The sequence below is a fragment of the Grampus griseus genome, assembly GCF_964374135.1.
Source record: "Grampus griseus genome assembly, chromosome: 11".
NCBI lineage: Eukaryota > Metazoa > Chordata > Mammalia > Artiodactyla > Delphinidae > Grampus > Grampus griseus.
The window spans coordinates 40,882,651-40,896,123 of NC_139005.1; the positions used below are offsets into that span (position 1 = coordinate 40,882,651).

A 13,473-nucleotide genomic window follows, 5' to 3' on the forward strand; every position below is an offset into this window, starting at 1 on the left:
AAGGCCGACGTCTGAGAATCTCTTCTCCACACCTTACTTTTATAGGGCTCTTTGCTTTTCTGTAATATATGACATTTTGATTCTATAAATAATGTTGGGATATGGGATGAGTATTACACTTTTCCCAACTTTGATAAGAAGAGACACTTAAGAGAGGCTGGGTGATTTGCCTAATCAAAAATGTAAAGTAAGGGCAGTTGCCTATTGTAGGTTTTAATAGGTAGTCAATGAACGACAACTGATAAACATTAGTGAGTTCTTAGGACAGTCGGGCAGAGTAACTCTTGAGCTTTAAATCACATCATCTGGCCCTAAAGGTCAAACCAGGAACGGCTCTATCCACTCAATCAGTTTTACTTGGAGATCTCAAACTAGTAAAATTTCAGAAAAATTCTTGAACTTTCTATCAAGAGCAAACTGAAAGGTTTATCATTTGTTGTTTATTATCACTAGAAAGCCATCAAAGATTTTGCAATGAAATGAATAAAGAAAAAAAATCAGAATAATGCATAATCCCTTCTCCATAAAGGTAGACACACATTAAAAAATATTTTTTTAAGTTTCTGTAATGTATTAAAATGACGGTGTGATTTTATTTTACGACACTCGATCGTACGTAACTTTTTTCTAGTTTAAAAGCTGGGGTAAATCTGTGCTTCAGCGTGACACACTTAAGTCCCACTAACACACTAACCCTACGAGTACCATGTGGGTGTGGCTTTTTAATCCTTTCACGTGTGTTAAAAGATACAACTCTTAACGCAGATTTCCGGGATTAACATTAGTCTGGGTGGTAAGAAAAGCTGAGGACAAGCCTTCAAGCTTCAAGTCACTCTGTCTACAAGAGGCGGGCAGGTCAGGCGTGGGTCAAGGCCGGGGAGGACTACACCTCTAGGCCACAGCAAGTAGGGGCTGAGCGCGACGCCCCAACCGAAGAAAACTGCCCCACACCGAGCGGTCTCCTGACACCCCGAGCAGGTGCCGGCCTCCGAAAACACGTGTGGGAGCAGTGAGGACAGAGCTCCTGAAGTAAAAACGAACCGCAGGTAACTGTTACGCCCCGCTCTCGCCAGAATAACACCTCCGCGATACTAACTCGCCACACCGGAGTGCCCCGGCACAAGATGGCGGCGCGTCACGTGCGCAACGCGGTGACGTAGGACGGCGGCTCGCAAGGAGGGACGGCCCTAACCTCACCCCCCACGCTTAGTTACTCAGTTTTGCCCCCCTTCCCTCCCCCGCCCCCGGCCTGGTGTAGATCATGCCGCCAGTGGCGGCCCTGACTGCCGAGGAAACGGTAGCCTAGGACAGTTAGCTGTTACGTGACACTGATTCTCCCCGCCCCGCCTGACCCCCGAGAAAGAGGCACGTCCCCGCCAAGTGAGGGGGTGGGGAAGTGGGTAGTGAATTCGGATCCACCTGGGAGGGGGGAGTGGAAGTTCCCACCCCGGACTGCGGCGAGGCGGCAGCCACAGGTAAGCAGGGGGCGGGGGTGGGACGGGCTCCCGTGTCCCCGGGCAAGGGGAGGGCGCGGGGGCGCAGCGCCGGCGGGGACGCCAAGCCGGGTTGCCCGCCTGGTGGGGGTCGCGCGGGGCGGCCAAGGTGGGGGAGGGGCGCGGAGGGCGCGCGGCGGAAGGGGGAGGGGCTGCTCGCGGTTCCGGTTCTCCTGCCTTGGCGCCCGGTGCCCCTTCAGTCGACGGTCTCCTCCTTCCTCCCTCTCGCCTGCTGCCCCCCCCAATGAAAAATAAACCGAAGACCTCCTGCCGCAGGGTGGCTTTCGCCTCTGAAGCCGCCGCTCTGTGGCCCAAGGCGAGCGCCCTCCGTCGAAGGTCTCGGGGTTGGGGCGGGAGCCGCGGGGAGGGCGGCGTGGCCTTGGCCTCCGCGCGTCTTCCGCCGAGCGCGGCCCGCGACCGGTTATGTCCGCCCGGGACCCCGCAGAGCGCGCCGGGCGCCCTCGGGGTGCGGGGCCCAGGACGCTCGCTGTGTGGGCAGAGCCAGCCCTTATCCGCTGGGAGCTTCCAGTCGAGTGGGGAGACGTAGAATAATCACACACACCCTAAATAATCACGGAAAGGTGCAGCCGGCAGGCGAGGAAGGGGAGTGTGGAGTGACAGAGCTCGTCTGTTTACCCCCGGACAGACGATCAAACTGAGCAAACGTTCTCTTTGATTTTCTCCTGTATCACGAAAGTAAGCATGGTATTTCATAGCGTCAACTACGCCGTGGAGCGTCCCCCTTGATCTCTTTACAGTTATTGTAGATGTTAATCACTAGTTGTTTTGTCAGCTTTTGAGGCGTAATGGGCTAAAATAGTCATTGGGAGCCTTTACGTTTCTGAGGCTTATTCAGCATAGATTTGGCAAGCATCTGTCAAACTGGCCTCGTTTGTGGTTAAGAGTTTGTACACTATGTTTGCTTATGTTCGCAAAATTCGTTTTATCCTGAAAATTTCATTACCAACAGAAATATGCAGTTTTATTAAAATGCTGTTTTTCCTATAGACTTTATAATATGCAGTTTACTCGGTGTCTCAATTAGAATCACTACTGTGTTGCTAAGACGAGTATGTTAGGTCTGTTATTTGCAGTTGTCCTTTAAGGTTCGGCTTCGTCTGTGCTACATCTGTGCAGTACTACGTATCACCAGTAGGTGGTAGTACCTTCAAAAAATGCTTTTTTTTTTTTCACATGTCATCCCATTTATTTATACTAATGAATTTTCAGCTCTAAAGTAGGGTGTTGTGCCTGAATTTTCCTGTTCCTAAAGCTAGGCTGGAGTAATTGTCTAAAGATATTTTGTTAACCATTATTTCTATCAGTTTTAAGTAGGTAAACCCAACTAAACACATTGATTTATTCAGCAGTAGTTAAGTGCAAGGTATTATATTGGGAACAGGAAGTGGTCTTTGACTCCCTAGAGCTTGCATTCTGGTAGAGAGACAGAAAACAGGCCATTACTATACTGTGATAATAAGTGCCATGAAAGGTGGGGGAAGCATGTGCTGTGGGGATACAGCCAAAGCTTCTAGACCAGTCTAAAGGAGTCATGAAAATTTGCCTGGAACTATAACTTATAGGAATAGGCCGCTTGAAGAGGAATAGTGTTTCTGGCAGACGGAATAGCATACATGAAAGCCTGAAGGTGAGAGAAAGCAGCGCAGGCACATTTGAAGATCTGAAACAAATTCAGTATGACTAATAGCAATTTTGAGGGGAGATTGTGAGTTAAGTTGTGGAAATGTTGAGCAAGAGACTTCTTGCCCACAGGCTTCTACATCATCTGTAGGTGGAGAAACTTAAGACCCTCTTCATTCATCAGATGAGAAAACTATATTTGTTGATGTTTACTATTTTACTGCATACGTGACAGTCTGCTGGGCACAGAGCATACATTCACAAGATAGAGGCCCTGTTCTTAGGCACCTTAAGACTGGCAAAAACAGACATGCCTATAAACACAGTTCAGAATGTTAAGTAACCTCATTAGAAATATCTGCAAGGCACAGTGGAACAAGCATTAAGGAAGGAAGGACCTAGAGCAGTTGGGAACATAATGTTTGGGATGAAACTTTGAAAATGAGGAGTTTGCCAGGTGGACGAGTTGGGGATGTGAAGGTATTCTTGGAAGAGGGACAGTGTGGAATGAAAGAACATGGATTTTGGCTTAAAACAGTTCTGGCTTCAGATCTTGCATTCACATCTTACTGTGAGATCCACAGAAATGGCAATTCCTTTGATCCTCAGTTTACACATCTCTAAAATAGGGAATCCAAAAACATAATAATAAAGAATCCAGGTGATGATATATAAAGAACTCTTAGTTTAGTGCCTAGCATATGTTCCTTTCTTAACAAGCTTTCTTAAAGTGCCATGCCTTTACTTTAACATTCTTCATATGTCAGCAGGATCGCAGCCTGCTGTGATTTAGCTCCCCAAATTCATTCCCATTGATGGTACTTTTTTTTTCTTCTTTCAGTCTGTTTATTTTATTCATTTGAAATCCAGTTCGATTCTCTTTTTTTTTTTTTTTGCCACGCTGCGTGGCTTGCAAGATTTTAGTTCCCCAAACAGGGATTGAACCCTGGGGCCACGGCGGTGAAAGCACCGAGTCCTAACCACTGGACTGCCAGGGAACTACCCCATTGATGGTACTTTTGAAGCTGTGTTTCACTGCCCACTTGTGATTCTGCCCAACTTGGGATTGTTTCATGTTAAGCTTCCATCTGCTGCCTTGGGCTTACTTTATTTTTACAGAAAATGTATGCATAAAATTCTGTGTTGAGCAAGTTTTTAACAGATTGTTAATCTTAACCTTAATTTTAGGAATAATAGCTTTAAAAAGTAAGCAAATAAAGGTTACACATTCTGATAACGTCACTAAAAAACTATGTATGTATTGTTAATAATGAGCCGAAGGTATAAAGGCTGCTTTCATTTTGGAAAAAAAACTGATTGGTTAATTCCTCTTTTAAAAAATCATAGAGGGCTTCCCTGGTGGCGCAGTGGTTGAGAGTCCGCCTGCCGATGCAGGGGACGCGGGTTCGTGCCCCGGTCCGGGAAGATCCCACATGCCACGGAGCGGCTGGGCCCGTGAGCCATGGCTGCTGAGCCTGCGCGTCCGGAGCCTGTGCTCCGCAACGGGAGAGGCCACAACAGTGGGAGGCCCGAGTACCGCAAAAAAAAAAAACAAAACAGAAAATAGACTGTCTTCTTTCCTGTAGGAAATATAGTTGTAGTAATTGTCCAAAGTGTTATTTGCTGACTGTAGTGGCTTTTACTATGAAATGTCAGATGTTTTGTTGATGATGTTAGTTTCCATTAGATATAAAATTTCTTAATAATATTCTTATGGGGGAAAATCAGTGAGTCACAGTGAAACAAAAGTATCATTTTCAGTAATTTAACAAGGTATTATAAAATCTTCTATAGTTTCTTTCAGTACTTTAGCACTACATCTTTTTTTTTTTCTCTCTGCTCTATATTCTTATGTCTTCTGAAATGGAGTGTTTAAAAAGGCATTTTCAGGGCTTCCCTGGTGGCACAGTGGTTGAGAGTCCGCCTGCCGGCGCAGGGGACACGGGTTCATACCCCGGTCCGGGAAGATCCCACATGCCGCGGAGCGGCTGGGCCCGTGATCCATGGCCGCTGAGCCTGTGCTCCGCAACGGGAGAGGCCACAACAGTGAGAGGCCCGCGTACCGCAAAAAAAAAAAAAAAAAAAAAAAAAAAAAAAAAAAAAAAGGCATTTTCAGTAGCGATAGTATGTAGAAAGTATAAAATTCCATCTTTGATGCTGTCTGTATGTTCAGTCTTTGGAATTACACTTCTCTTAGTGTAGATTAAAAATCACTGCACTCTTCCTAAAGAAGGGACTATATATAGCTTAAAAGCAGTTCAAGCAGTTCCCTTAAAAGCAGTTCAAACAAGGGGAACACTAGATGAACTTGTCAAAATTTAAAGTTTTAAAATCATAGTTACTGGAAACATTTGTATCAAAATGAAAGAAATAAAATTTATATGAAGAAATAATATAGGGTAATAAGGAAAACACAAGATCTGATAGATGGATGGACAACTAATATGAACAGAGAGCTCACATAACTAATAGAGAATTAAAGAAATGTAAAACAATGTACCATTTTCCATCTATCAGGTTAGTCATGACTAAAAAATTCACTGGACTTCCCTGGCGGTCCAGCGGTTAAGACTTCACCTTCCAATGCAATGGGTGCAGGTTCGATCCCTGGTCAGGGACCTAAGATCCCATATACCTCGGGGCCAAAAAACCAAAACATAAGAAGCAATACTGTAACAAATTCAATAAAGACTTTTAAAAAAACCCCTGAATTCTTAAAAAAAAAAAAAAAAAATTCCCATTGCTTTCTCATGTGCTTCTGGTGGACTGTAATTCTTTCAGAAAACCTTAAATATTCATTCTCCTTAACCAAGTAATTCTCATTTTTAGAATATATCCTGTGGAAATAATTTTAATTACAGAAAAAGCTTTATATGCTAAACATATTAATCTCAGTATTGTTTTGTTTGGTAAAAAAGTGTGAATTATGTACATTCACTGGATGGAATATTATGTAGCATTTAAATATGTTTCTATTTGAAACCTAGAAAATATTTGTGATAAATGAAAACAGGATACAAAATTGTACGTACAGTATGTTTATGATTTTTTAAAAGTTGTGGAAAGAGAAGACTGAAAAGAAATTAGACAATATTATAATTAAGTTTTTATCATCCTTTCTCTTTCTGTTCTATATTTTCCATGTTAGAAAAAAAGGCTCATGACATATTTAGAGGGAAAAGCATTAGAAGCACTTTATGTTTGAGGTGATTTTATACCTTTTCTCAATGGCTAAAAACAGTAGCATCAATCCAGAGTTAAGAATGAATTTATTTTCTGCTGTCCAAAATGGGAAAAAAAAAGAGAAGAAAGAATATGCAGGCTTAAACTTCACAATTATTAAATTAATGATGCTAAGGGCTAAGTACCTAGTTGCCCCCTCTCTCTCTAAAAATTCTTTGAATTGTGGTAAAATACACATAAAATAAAATTTACTATCATAACCATTTTGAAGTATATAATTCAGTAGTGTTAAGTACATTACATTATTGTGGTGCCAATATACAGAACTTTTTCATACCCATTAAACAACTACCCATCTCCCCTCCCTCCAGTCCCTATTAAGCACCATTCTACTGTTTCTATCGGTTTGACTACTAAGTACCTTAAATAAGTGAAAGCATTCAGAATTTGTCTTTTTGTGACTGGTTTATTTTACTTAACGTATGTCCACAAAGTTCATTCATGTTGTCACATGTGTCACAATTTCCTTTCCTTTCTTTTTAAAGCTGAATAATATGCCATTGTATATGTATATCACATTTTGTTTATTCATCCACTGATGAATATTTGAGTTGCTTCCACCTTTTGGCTATTGTTAATAATTCTCCTATGCACATAGGTGTACGAATATCTCTGTAAGACCCTGCTTTCAATTCTTTTGGATATACACCCCAAAATGGGATTGCTGGATCGTATAGTAATTCTATCTTTAATTTTTTGGGTTACCACCATATTGTTCTCCATAGTGACCGCACCATTCTACACTCCCAACCAACAGTGCACAAATGTTTCAGTTTCTCCACATCGTTGCTAACACTTACTTTCTGTTTTTTTTTAAAAAAATATTAGCCATTCTAATGGGTGTGAGGTGATATCTTAATGTAGTTTTGATTTGCATTTCCCTAATAATTAGTGAAATTGAGCATCTTTTCATTTGTTTGCTGGCCGGCCCTCTCTCTTTTTATGTCTTTTCACATAATTAGAAAAACCTTAAATTCTACCCAAATCTTTTACCAGCCTCTTTCTACGTAGTTCTCCTATTTGACATATTCCATCTCTCATAACCCATTTATTCTCATTCTTACCCAGCCTACATGTCCTGCAGTTGATTATCTAGATCATCTAGATCTTCAGAAACTCCTTAGTTATGGTTTCATTTATTTATTTATTCTGTTCAACCTTTGCTCAATAAGTTCTCTATATTAAACTATGTATGCAATTAGAAACTGTTCCCTAGGGGACTTCCCTGGCAGTCCAGTGGTTAAGACTCCGCACTTCCACTGCAGGGGGCACAGGTTCAATCCCTGGTCGGGAACTAAGATCCCACATGTTGCAGGCCAAAGAAAGAAAAGAAAAGAAAAACTGTTCCGTAGACTGTAGAAAAGAATGCTTGGGCTTCCCTGGTGGTTAAGAATCCGCCTGCCAATGCAGGGGACACAGGTTCGAGCCCTGGTCCGGGAAGATCCCACATGCCATGGAGCAACTAAACCCGTGCGCCACAACTACTGAGCCTGCGCTCTAGAGCCTGTGCTCCGCAACAAGAGAAGCCACCACAATGAGAAGCTCGCGCACCGCAACGAAGAGTAGCACCCGCTTGCTGCAACTAGAGAAAGCCCGCACGCAGCAACGAAGACCCAAGAAAGCCAAAAATAAATTAAAAAATTTTTATTTTAATTTAAAGGAAAGAAAAAAGAAAAGAATGCTTGTGTTCCTGCACAGAAGACTATCTTATGTATACCATTTATTAAATTTAAACATGTTCATGTGGATCAAAATTCAAAAAATTTAAAGGAAAATCTCTTTTCTCTCTCTGTACCGTAGCTACCAATTCTCTTCCGTGGAGGTAACCAAGTTACCAATTTTTAAGCAACTATAGAGTATACTATCCATATTCTGTAGCACTTTTTATTTTCCATTTTAAAAGCTCTTATCATAGGTCACTACACACCCAGAGCGAAGGTGTGGAAACATGAGTCTGGATAAATTGAGCTCAGCCCTTAGTATAGAAAAGCCTGTTTTGTTCCTCTTAAAAAGTATGCATGTTAAGAAAAGAAATGTCTTAAGATTTTTTGAAAATGAAGTTAGAAAGCATCTTTTAACTTTTTTTTTCCCCTTACAGTTGATTATGGAAGATTCTCACAAGAATAACGCTTCAGAGACAGCACCTCAGTCTGGTTCAACAGTTCAGGGAGCTCATATTTCTCATATTCCTCAACAGGTAAGGCAGGAACGAGCCAAAATATTGAACCAGTTAGGAATATTTGTTATGCAGATTAAGCTGTTGTTGCAGATCACCAATTACTAACGTTCAAAAAAAGAACCAAGCAAAAGAGAAAAAAACCCCTGTAAAATGTTGAAATGTATGGAAGGAAGGAATTATCTGATTTAAATATCTTGTCAAGATCATTCAGTTTTATTTTCTGTTATAACATATTTAGTGTTTTAACATGTATATACTTCTCAAAACTTGGGGAGGTAGAGTTCATTTTATGCGGTACATGATTATTTTAGGTTTTTTTTCAGACTAATTTTGTTGCTGCATAAGACAAATGAAAAATTATTTGGCCCTTTGGGCTGACTTGAAATAGAGACTAATAGTTTCAGGAGGCAGACCATCTTCAATTCAACAGATGTATTGTGGATATAAAAGAAATATTTTTGCTGAACTGGAAAATAGGCATATTCATTAGAGAATTTAAATTGACAGACATGCATATTGCAGAACTGATGATATTTTTAAAATTTCAAGTTGTCTGATCCATGCACCTGACCCACTTCAGGGAAAACAACTGAAACTATGTATTGCCAGTGACAGGATTTGAACTTTCAAGTAAAATTAGAATTTTGGATAACTTGTATTCACCATCATGAACTTGACAGCTTCCCAGTAGCTACCAACTTTTTCGTTACAAAATTGTGTTACAAAATCACGCATGGTATAAGATCCATTCAGAATGCGAGATACACCAATGGATTTTAATGTTAACAGAATACACAGAGTTCAAATTGTACATTGCAGACAACCTTTAAGAAACTGCAACCTGTCAAGTTTTAATGTGGTTTCAAAGGAGAATATCCATAGTTATCTGGAAAAACAATTAAAACACGCCCCCCCTTTTCTGACTACATACCTGAGTGAGGCCAGACTTTCTTCATATACCTCAACAAAACCACATATGGCAAATATTTAATGTAGAAGCAGATAAGAGAAATCAGCTGTTTTCTATTAACTCAAACATTAAGGAGATTTGCAGAAATGTAAAACTGTCATTTCTGTCACGAATTTGGGGGGGTATATTTAGTCATATTAGTGAAAATATATCATTTATGTTAACATGTAATGGATTTATGATTGTTGTTTTTATTTTTTTATTTTTTATACATTTATTTTATTTTATTTTTGGCTGTGTTGGGTCTTTGTTGCTGTGCGCGGGCTTTCTCTAGTTGCTGTTTTTAAATGAACTGTTAAATAGTTTTAAAATTTCTGTTTAAATTTTAAATGTAAGTATTAGATTAAAAACTGACATAAATGAAATTTCTTTGGGGTCCTTAGTAATTTTTAAGAGTATAAAAGGGTCTTGAGATGAAAAAGTTAGAGAACCAAGCAACTAAAGGATTAATCCTTCAAGCTTGAGGTATCCTTCTCTTATTTGGCTATATCTGTGAAGAATAATGATATCTTCCCTAGATGGTACTGGAAAAACAATGATAGAGTCTTTCATTTACCTTCTGTTAACAGGGCCCTTCACAGAAATGTTTTAATTCAGTTGGCTTACATACACATTTCAGTTATGTTGGTTAGATGTGAATGTTTTACAGGTTTCCTCAGAAGCATATTTACAGAGATAGAATAAGTACCTTTCTAGGCGGTAAATAATTTTATAGTGATTTTAAAAAATAATGTCACTGACTTGCTATCCAAATTCTTGTGGCTTGGCTGCTTTATTAGACGCTAACTTCTGTAAGGAAGAAGTATCTAATAACAGTAGTATTTATTCAGTCATTCAGTATAAGGTGGGGATATAACAGTGAACAAAAGTTTCAGCTCTCATGGAACATACATTCTAGTGTTGGGGAGAATAAAATGTATCAGTTCGTAGTATGTGCTGTGGAGGCTGATAAAGCAGGGTAGGAGGAATAGGGGGTTGTTGATGGGGATGGGGACTTGCCTTTTTATGTAAGGTGGTCTGAGAAGTCGTATCTGTGGAAATACCTCTTCAATCATATGGACCAACAGCTGTAAACTCTGAGACTGATATGTGCTTGGCATGGTTAAGGAACAGCAGGGCAGCCAGTGTGGTAGGAGAGGGATAAATGAGGGGAGAGGGATACAAGATGAGGCAGAGAGGTTTGGGATGGCAGAGGAGAGTGCCAGGTAATGTAGGCCTTGTATGCCACTGTAAGATTTCTGGCTTTTAATCTGGGTGAGATAAGGAACCTTGGGAGTGGTTTTTGAGTAAAAACCTGATTTGACTGATATTTTACAGAGAAAGCACTTTGATATTTTAATAGGATTCCTCTGGCTGCTTTGTGGAGTGGAAGTAGGAAAACCAGTTAGGAAGCTGTTACATTGATTGTGCATGAGACAGTAGTGGCTTGGACCAAGGTGGTATTAGTGGTGGTGGTGAGATAAAGTTAGATTCTGGGGCTTCCCTGGTGGCACAGTGGTTGAGAGTCCGCCTGCCGATGCAGGGGACACAGGTTCGTGCCCCGGTCCGGGAGGATCCCACGTGCCGCGGAGCGGCTGGGCCCGCGAGCCATGGCTGCTGGGCCTGCGCGTCCGGAGCCTGTGCTCCGCAACGGGAGAGGCCACAACAGTGAGAGGCCCACGTAACGCAAAAAAAAAAAAAAAAAGTTAGATTCTGGATATAATTTGGTTGTGAGGCCAACAGTGTTTGCTTTTTAAAAAAAAAAAAAAATTTATTTATTTATTTGGTTTCACCGGGTCTTAGTTGCGGCAGGTGGGTTCCTTAGTTGTGGCATGCGAACTCTTAGTTGCAGCATGCATGTGGGATGATCTAGTTCCCTGACCAGTGATCGAACCTGTGTCCCCTGCACTGGGAGCACAGAGTCTTATCCACTGCACCACCAAGGAAGTCCCCCAGTGTTTGCTTTTGGATTGGATGTAGGTGTAGAGGGAAAAAGGAGTCAAGATTGACTCTACAGTTTTTGACTTGAATAACAGTAAGAATGGAGTTGCTGTTTACTGAGATGGACAACATTGGCACATTTTTTTTTTTCTTTTTGGGGAGATGTTGGCAATCAGGAATTTAGCTTTTGGGCATGTTAAATTTATGATACTATTTGTTAGTTTTCTTTGCTGCAAAACAAATTACCACAAATTTAGTGGCTTAAAACAATACAACACACATTTATTATCCTAAAATTTCTCTTAGTTGGGTTCTGTGCTTCAGAGTTTCACAAGCTGCAGTCAAGATGTTGGCTAGGGCTGGCTTCTTACCTGGAGACTAGAATGGAGAAGAATTCACTTCTAAGCTCACTCAGGTTGTTGGCAGAATTCATTTTATTGCAGCTGTAGGACTGAGAACTTTAATTTTTTTAGCTGGAGGCCACCCTCAGCTCTTAAGAGGTCGCCTGCAATTCGCTGCCACCTGGCCCTCTCCAATAAGTAGTTCACAACATGGCAGCCTCCTACTTTAAGTTCAGCAGGAGAGTGAGAGTGAGTCTGCTGACAAGACAGAGTCTTATATAATATAATCAAGGGAATGATATCCCATTCCTTAGCCATAAAATGTGACATAATCACAGCGATGACGTCCCATCATCTTTGCCTTATTCTGTTGGTTAGAAGCAAGCCACAGATCCCTCCCACACTCAAGGGGAGAGGATTACACAAAGGCATGAACACCAGAAGGTGGGGACCATAGGGGCCGCCTTAGAATTTGTCTGCCAAACCATACAAGTAGGTTTGTCCAATAGGTAGTTGGATATATATGGTCTGGAGTCCAGGGGAGAGGTCCAGACTGGAAATGTAAATTTAGGCATTGTAGATATATAGGTGGTATTTAAACTCATTGGGTGATTTCTGGCTTCTCTTTAGGACGTAGAAAGCTGGAAAGCATGTTGCTCCCACTGTAAAACAAGAGTAAGCTATAATATACAAAAATCATAACTTCTTTCAACACATTAGTAGTGGCATGTGGGCATGGCTCACCTGTAGCAGTAGCAGAGTACAGGAAGAAGGCAGGGCTGTCATACAGGAGGAAATAAGAATTTAGCTAAATTGAGGCTTCGCCGGTGGCACAGTGGTTAAGAATCCACCTGCCAATGCAGGGGACACGGGTTCAAGCCCTGGTCTGGGAAGATCCCACATGCCGCGGAGCAACTAAGCCTGTGTGCCACAACTACTGAGCCTGCGCTCTAGAGCCCGAGAGCCACAACTACTGGAGCCCACGCGCCTAGAGCCCATGTTCCACAACAAGAGAAGCTACCGCAATGAGAAGCCTGCACACCATAATGAAGAGTAGCCCCCGCTCACCGCAACTAGAGAAAGTCCGTGGGCAGCAACGAAGACCCAATGCAGCCAAGAATAAAAATAAATAAAGTAGATACAACATTAAAGAAATTAAAAATGGTCAAAAAAAGAGAAGAATTTAGCTAAATTTTTATTGAATTGCTAAAGTCTAAGTGTAGGCTAGTATGAGAACATAGAACCCTTAGGAGCTGCAGACACAGGGTAGGTAACACCCACTCCAGGGATCCCCAAGAGTTGCTCATGAGAAAGATTAGGGGAAGCAAGGGAGACAAGAGAAAGCCTCTCTAGGTGGTACAGGCCTGCCTGGACCCTTCTTCCCTGTGGAAAAGAGCTTTAAGCCACTGGGGGAAGGGAATAAACCCCATTTTCCAGTGTGGGTAGAAGTGAAAAGAAAAAGAAAATAGATAAACCCTGAGGGAAGGGCAGAAAATTTTCCTGGGTTCAGACCATTAGTTTTCCTACTACTTGGAGAAAGCCCTACCCCCTGAGACTGAGACTAGGCCAGGATAACAGAGCAACTTCTCAGTCTCCCCTTAGCTCCTCCAGCAAGTAAAGCAATAGCAGTTTATCCCTGGGGAGGATTAAGAGTATGGAGAGACACTCTGGGTCAGGTGCACAGAG

The 13,473-nt window shown here is 41.6% G+C and overlaps 1 protein-coding gene across 5 annotated transcripts in view; it reads left to right on the forward strand.

Annotated features, from left to right (window-relative positions):
* Positions 1 to 1,249: 1,249 nt before the first annotated feature.
* The window catches only part of ATF1 (activating transcription factor 1), a 54,494-nt gene continuing 42,270 nt past the window's right edge, over positions 1,250 to 13,473 (forward strand). For 3 of the 5 annotated variants that reach the window (XR_014297388.1, XM_082664976.1, XM_082664979.1), the window contains exons 1-2: positions 1,250 to 1,475; positions 8,476 to 8,574. Coding sequence is in view for 4 of the 5 variants with exons in the window: in XM_082664976.1 (XP_082521102.1) it covers positions 8,482 to 8,574 (93 nt within the window). In the remaining variant the exon portion in view is untranslated. Of the gene's footprint in view, positions 1,476 to 1,692; positions 1,830 to 2,050; positions 2,190 to 8,475; positions 8,575 to 13,473 lie in introns of those variants that run through there. The other 2 variants (XM_082664978.1, XM_082664977.1) reach the window with 2 other exon arrangements.